Source organism: Triticum dicoccoides, chromosome 2B (assembly GCF_002162155.2).
Source record: "Triticum dicoccoides isolate Atlit2015 ecotype Zavitan chromosome 2B, WEW_v2.0, whole genome shotgun sequence".
Classification (NCBI taxonomy): Eukaryota; Viridiplantae; Streptophyta; class Magnoliopsida; order Poales; family Poaceae; genus Triticum; species Triticum dicoccoides.
The window spans coordinates 85,233,882-85,241,405 of NC_041383.1; the positions used below are offsets into that span (position 1 = coordinate 85,233,882).

At 52.2% G+C, this 7,524-nt stretch overlaps 1 protein-coding gene across 1 annotated transcript; it reads right to left on the minus strand.

The window, feature by feature from the left end:
• Positions 1 to 879: 879 nt before the first annotated feature.
• On the minus strand, positions 880 to 2,083 carry LOC119367214 (sex determination protein tasselseed-2-like). Its single transcript, XM_037632793.1, has one exon. The coding sequence runs from the start codon at positions 2,029 to 2,031 to the stop codon at positions 1,039 to 1,041; it is 993 nt and encodes a 330-aa protein (XP_037488690.1). The 5' UTR covers positions 2,032 to 2,083; the 3' UTR covers positions 880 to 1,038.
• Between the last annotated feature and the right edge of the window lie 5,441 nt (positions 2,084 to 7,524).

Sequence of the window (7,524 nt, forward strand, 5' to 3'; positions counted from 1 at the left end):
CCCCTTCATCATTTGGATAGTAGTAGCGGCATATGCTACCAAGATGGCGGATTCAGGCATATTGTTGTTATACTTTGTAAGGTCTTCGAGAATAATCAATAAAATGATCGTATGCATCTCTCAGATGCAGAGGCCGGGAATCATCCTCCTTTTTGAAAAAAAAAATTCAGTCAAACAGATCCAATAAACAAGCAGCCACAGGTTACCAAGCTAATTAAGTACACATAGGGGCGATTTGGCTTGGCTTGGCCCAGATGGAATCGATCTTAGGTTGATGTGACATTCGCATCGCGTATTCTCGCTTCACATGGTTTTTACTACATTTTGAATTTTTTACTTAGGAGTAATCGCAAACACACGATGAATCATTCTGTGCCAGAGTTTTTCCCGGCTGAGAAAGAACTGCACAGTGTGTCAGAGGTTGCCTCCAACACTCAACAGCTCGTCCGCACCGTCAGTCCCGAACAGGAGTGTACTACTCCCGCGTCACTTTGTTACTACTGAACTAAACAATTCTTCTCGATCCGGGTAGCGAAGAAGAAAAACCAGGCAAACCCATAGTTGATCACATGAACCACTCATCAGGTCAACCAGATCGAACAAACAGCAGCTAATTACTCCTACTTACCGCTAGTGCCAACCTATAATTAATCTAAGTACAGTTCATGCATGCGGCTTGGCCCACTCAGGCTGGTCATAGTGGGAGTAACATAGGTAGTAACATAGATGCCACATAAGCAAAATTGGTGATGTGGCAAGTAGTTAATGAGGAGAGAGACAAATAGAGTAACATAATATGTTACCATCACATAGCGGTTTCCAATGCATAATGAGTCTACAAAGTAATAAATGAAGGCAACTATGTTACCACACCTATGACACTACCCACTATAAAGGTAGTAACATAGACTAGTAACATATGTATGTTACTAGTCTAAGTTACTCTCCACTATGACCAGCCTCACTGGAGCTGTACTTGATGGTGACACTCGAGCACGTACTACCCTCCAACTGCATCTCAATCGGTTTGACTTGTAATCACAGCCCGATGACGTTCCTGGAGGTGGTGACGCCGCCGTCGACGACGAGGTTGTGCCCGGACACGTACCTCGACTCGTCGCTGGCCAGGAACAGTGCCGCCTCTGCGATGTCCCCCGCTCTCAGCGTCGGGCCCTTGAGCGTCGCCATGCCCCGCACCATCTCCTCCGCCTTCTCTACCTCCTCCGCGCTCACCGGCGCCGGCAGCGCGCCCTCTTCCTCGTCCTCGCCGTGGTGTCCGTGGCGCCACGCGTTCACCAGCATTGGCGTGGCCACGCCGAAGGGGGAGACGCAGTTCACGCGGATGCCGTGCTCCCCGAGCTCACAGGCCGCGTTCTTGGTCAGCCCCACCAGCGCGTGCTTCGAGGCCGTGTACGCGTGCGGGCCCATCCCGCCGAGCACGCCGGCCACGCTCGCCACCGACACGATGCTCCCGCCGCCACCGCCGCCGCGGCGCTGCAGCATGGCCCGCGCCGCGTGCTTCATGCCGAGGGCCGCGCCGAGCGTGTTCACGCGCAGCACGCGGTCGAACTCGGCGGCGTCCAGGGACGCGATGCCCCCGCTCTTGGCGCCCACGCCCGCTGGCGGGGCTTGCCGTCCCAGCACGCCGGCGTTGTTGCAGAGAACGTCCAGTCGCCCGTGCCGCGCCACGCAGACCCCGACGGCGCGCTCCACGTCGGCCTCCACCGACACGTCGCAGTGCACGTAGCTGCAGCAGGCGCCGCCCAGCGCGGCCGCCAGCGCCTCCCCGGCCGCGGCGTCGATGTCGGCAATCACCACGCGCGCGCCGTGCCGGACGAACGCGCGCACGATCGCCTCCCCGATCCCGTGCGCCCCGCCGGTGACGATGGCCACCTTCCCCTCGAGCCTCCTGTGCTGCTGCTGCTGCGCCGGCACGGCGGCAGCGGCGGCGGCATTGTTGTTGGTGACGCCGAGTGCGACGCTGCCGGCTTGGGGGGCCTTCTCGGCGGGCATGAAGTCGAGAGCGGTCATGGCTGCTAACAAGGGCGGTGCGCGGGTGATGATGTGTGAAACTTGCAGCTATGGATGGATGGACGGGAGTGGGACGGGATCGAGCAGCACGCACGTCATTTTATAGGAAGCGGAGCGGCGTATCGGTGGGGCGTCCGTGTGGCCGGGCCACGCGGACGCTGGTGCGGATGACATTTGGCACCGTCTTCCTCCTCATGGGCCGCGTGTGCACACAAACGTAGCGGCTGTGTCAATCCGTGTTAATCTGGTGGTACTAATTCTGTACTAATTCATTGTGGTTTGACCCTCATCTTCTCAGCTACGTTCATGGCGACGGCGAGAGCGATGTATGCATGTCACACGGACGTCACTGCTCGCTGCAAATATTATACTACATAACATATCCCGGGCTGGTCAACTGATGCCAGCCTGTGGGCTGTGGCCGTTCACATTGTTTGATGCATTTTCTTTGTAGTACAGTACGTATGTCCGATCGCCAGGTCAAGAATCACCTTTTCTCCAAGTCAGTCATGATTAACCACCGAGGCAAGCGTAGAGTAATCACGTTTACCGAGCTGTGTTTTTTAGCTAGTCTTGCACTGCACATTGCACACTTGCAAGTTGCAAGACGCGCGAACGTGCTTCCGTGGCTGAGTCAGTAGTGTCTCAGTCAGCAGGTTGGATACCATTTTATTTTAAAAAGATCAAACATGAGAAAATATACTTTGTAGATCTTCTTGGTAAAACTTTAGGCAGAGAGCGTATGTATATTCTCTCTCTCTCTCTCTCTCTCTCTAAACAGCAGAGCTATAGCTGCAGCGGATTGACTGCAATAAGAAACTAGAGGCGTGCAGCACGACCCATTTCTTCTTATCATTCGCGTCCGTAGTTTGAGCTAATCATCCCTACATATATTTGAGCGCACATGAACGCATTGATTGGTAGCCCGATACATTATGCTATGCTAGCTGCATTCTTCTTGCTTGCCTCTATATTTCCGTCTGCTCTCAGGTATAGAAAAGAACCAAGTTAGTCACGTCTCAGATGTTGCTCTCCTGATGTGCAACATCGATCGTTTTCCAGAGAACCGTCTACGGAAGTCACGGTGATCGTTCATCTAGCGTTACTTCGACCAAATCACGACCGACGCAAGTTACCGAATCTTTTTTGACGTTTTATTACTGTCAGTTAACTTGTCACGTCTACGTATCTGACAATCAGTGTGATTTTTCTCGTTAAACATGAACGAACGCGAGCACTTGCAGCATAAAGCTATGTGATCTATCAATCAGTTAGCGGCGCTGGGCGTTCCAAGAGTTCACCACGGCTCTCATGGCGTCGCTTCACAGTTCTAGGGCTTCTGGAAGATTCTGAACTAATCAACCGCTAAGCTAATTAACCACTTGCTCCCCCCGCAAAAGAACAAAAAATTAACCACTTGCTTGCTTGCTTGTTAGCTACTGTCGAAGATATTGACGGCTCGGCCCATGCATGCATGTCATGTGATGGGCCACATTACATTTCGGCCGGATGCGATTGTCAATGCCGCAGGTCAATGATATCATCACATCAACTTTTCGCGAACAGTAGTAGGAGTACTGATAAACAATTGAATTCCGTGTTGTAATTGTTCGGGCTGCTGTGGCTTGCCGCTTTTTTCTTCAAAAGGAGAAAGGAGAATTCCCACTTATGATCAACTCCAGACATGCATATATTATCAGACTCGCTGGTAACTTTGTGATTATTTATTAAGATTGGCATGCATGCTAGTCCTACCCTTTGCTGTGTTGATTTCTACCCTTCATTTTTAGTGATCTAAACGTTCTTATATTTCTTTCTGGTGGGGGGTATAAAGAATTTTTCTAGCTGATGCAATCCACAAAACATTTTCAACTGCTTGCCGGTTTTTCATCTCATACATGCTTATGAAGTTGATATATGCATGAAAGATATAGACATGCCTATTAAGCATTTGCTCATTGTAGTTGTATCATCTCGATATAACGTTCAAGCTAAAATGCCCATTATCGAAGGGATAAAAAAACATGCCACGAATATGTATCACCTAAGTGAAAAAATAATTCAAACCCGGATATTGCGGTGCGACTAGCCGCACATGGTTTTCATGATTGACACAATTTTGTAGAATTTGAATTATTCGATTAAATTTGAATGAATTTGACACATAAGCTATGCCCACGACAAATGCATGTTGGGTTGTCCACCTCTCAGCTGTTCAACTTGTTTGTTTGAAGAAGATAACAAATGGGGTGAAGTCTACTAAGTCCTATCGACTCAATTGTCGCATCAAGGCGATACAAAGGAGTAATCGTCGCAAGTTTTTTTTGAAAATTGTAACAATCTAACCACTTTGTATATGTAATACCGAAAACAGGCTGGACCATCATGAGAATGAGATCGACTGTACTCAATACCCCCATAGCACCTAATACTGCATTAATCTGTCCCCGTTTCGGTAGCAGACAAAAAGCCAATGCCACGACATCAAATTAGAGCAAATACAATAGGGTGATGTACACGTGCTATCAGAGATGCCACATCATATTTATGTCTCGGTGGAGGAGAGAGGAGATGAGAGAGAAGAGAAGCGGGCTACAAGCTTACAACCGACTCTAGCACGAGCTCCAACATCACCCTATTGTATTTTCCCTTTGTGAGAGAAAAGAGTGGGCCATGTATTAATTGTATAGTATACTAGTATGTATAACTATTGAATGAGTGGGCTATTGGGTTGGCTACAAGTGACATGGTAACTTCATATATCCAGGTGTTGGCTATATTACTAACCATGCCCTTATGAATTGAGCATGCATGGATTTTGGTGTCTCTGCGTGCTACTCCAAAATAAATTGAGAGCGTGGCACGCGATCCACGCCGCTGACCGACGCCGTCCCTGCAGTTGCACCGACCCGTGCTTCGCTGCTGCGTCGCCCCTTCGGGTCGTAGCACCGTGGCCTGCGGTCACTGCCGCGGCCCCGAGGTCATCCCACCATCGCCCCGACCCGCCAGCTGCCGCTGCGTTGCCCTTTCGGGCTGTAGCGCCACGGCCGCGGTCCACTCCCCCATCCCCGCGCGTCGACTTTACGTGGTATACGCCATGCTGCCTCCCTTGGCGCGGGAACGACACTGTCCGCGTCGGTCTTCATCAGGCTGTTGGGTTCTCCTTGCCTACTTCGAGAATCACCGCCGCGCTCCTAACCAAGCCGCCGCCGCCATCATCAGGCCATGGCTGCCACTCTTCTTCGGCACCGCCGCAGCTCTCACCCAAGCCGCGTCGCCAGTCCAGCCCTTCGTCTTCGTCCAGTAGCAGCTCGTCGCCAGCGTCGCCGTCATCTTCCCCGACCACCATTGGCGACAATGGGCCCTGCGCCGCTCGGCGCCGCAACCGTCGTCGAGTTCTTCTCTAGTGGCACCCTCCGACTCCTCGACATGGCGCACATCTCGTGCAGGTCCCTCGTCTACGCATGCCCGGTGCTGGCAACACCGATGTGTGCCTTCGTCCACGATGTGTCCCCGGGCCTGGCAAGCCTGGTGGGGCGCTTCGTCAACTTCGTATTCGTCCGTTTACGCATGCCCGGTGCTAGAAACACCGATGTGTGCCTTCATCCACGATGTGTCCCCAGGCTTGGCAACCCGGCGCGACGCGTCGTCAACAACATCTTCTTTCTGGAGCGCCACTACTTCGACACCACTATGCCCATGACCAACTCGGCGCCTCCTTGCGCCCACGGCTCCACGACGACTCCCTCGACACCGGCACCCCGACTCGACATCGACCACGGCGTTCTTCACGCGGCTACCTCGACTGCTATACCATCCTACGCTCTCGGCTACCTCGACATCGGCACAAAGGGCTATCATCCGCTTGAGCAACTCGTCGACTTCCTCTACAGACAACGCGTCCGCGAAGCGACACCGTCCACGACGCTCTCACTACAACTGCGGGGGGATGTCAGCCCGTCGGCTGCTATTCTCTCCAGTCCGACCACCCGTGATGCTCCTATTGTTCGCAACGCTACCGCTACAACTGCAGGGGGATATTAGAGATATATTTAGAATACATGTATTTGGTAGTCTAGGATTTATAATCTGTCTTCTACCTTATCTCCAGGAGAGGCGTCTTGCCCTTCAAGTCTCGTACACAATATATACTCGCCCTCGAGGCTCAGTAACACATCCATCATATTCCGCCAATCTCATCTCTATTCCCTTCTAACACATGCATCATGACAGAACACCTAAACAAACGGGCTTCGATCCTAGATTTTGCCAAACGGGCCGGCCACATTAGGGAGATTTGCCCCCATCTTGTGGCCAATGGAGGTCTGACCTACCTCCAATATGCAGATGACACCATTATGATGGTGGAAGGATCGGACGAGGATATTCAGAACCTCAAGTTCCTCCTCCTCTGCTTTCAGGAGATGTCGGGCCTCATGATTAACTTCGCCAAAAGCAAGGTGATGGTCCTTGGGTATTCCCAGGCGGAAGCTCAGCGAATCGCCAATCGCTTGAATTGTCACTTGGGATCCTTCCCGACTACTTACCTAGGCGTGCCAATTAGTGACACGCGTCTACTGGAGAAGGACTTCCGCCCAATAATCGTCAAGCTCCAACCTAGGATGGAGCCTTGGCAGGGGAGATGGCTTTCCATAGCCGCTTGAGTGATTCTGATGAGCTCCTCCCTTATTAGCCTATTGATGCACATCATGGGATTCTATAGTCCACATGAATCCCTTCATCATGAGGTCACCAAACTCCTCTCCAGGTTCTTCTAGGCTGGGGAGAACAATAAACAGAAGCACCACATGGTGAAGTGGTCTGAGATCTGTAAGCCTAAGGACCAAGGAGGCCTCGGGGTCATTTCATCCAAGCGGATGAATATTGCCCTCCTCTCCAAATGGCTTTGGCGAATTCAGACCGATGAGGGCGGCCCGTGGCTGGAGATTATCCGCGCGAAGTACCTTCGCGGGCAACCGCTAGCCTTCGCCCCTAGATCTAGAGGGTCGGCAATCGTTGATCCGTCTGATGCCGGTCTTGCGCATTGGGACCTCCATTGAAGTGGGCACTGGGTCCGGCACCCTATTCTGGCTTGATAGGTGGGCCGGGACCCGTCCCTTTGCGGAATGCTTTTACGCGTTATTCTCGATCTGTGCCCGCCCACAGCTTTCTGTGCCTGTGGCTTTAGCTGACTTGGGCGCTATTGCCTTCCGCCGTACCTTCGGGGCGGTGGAGCTCGAGCAATGGGATGAATTACTCGAGTGTATTGCCCTACACTCCCCCTCCCTCGAGCCCGATTCGCTGTCTTGGCATCTCGAGCCAAGCGGCAGATTCTTGACTAGGTCCCTTTACCAGGCGATTGTTCCCACCCGTGGCCCGGTGGAACTATAGGTGCTTTGGGAGATCAAACTTCCCTTGAAAATCCGCATATTTCTTTGGCAATGGGTCTGAGGCCATCTCCCTTCGGGCACGGAGGTCCGAAAACGTAATGGC

What these genes read in the sequence shown, in the direction of transcription:
- LOC119367214 (XM_037632793.1), bottom strand. Translation starts at nt 2,031, where the DNA reads ATGACCGCTCTCGACTTCATGCCCGCCGAGAAGGCCCCCCAAGCCGGC.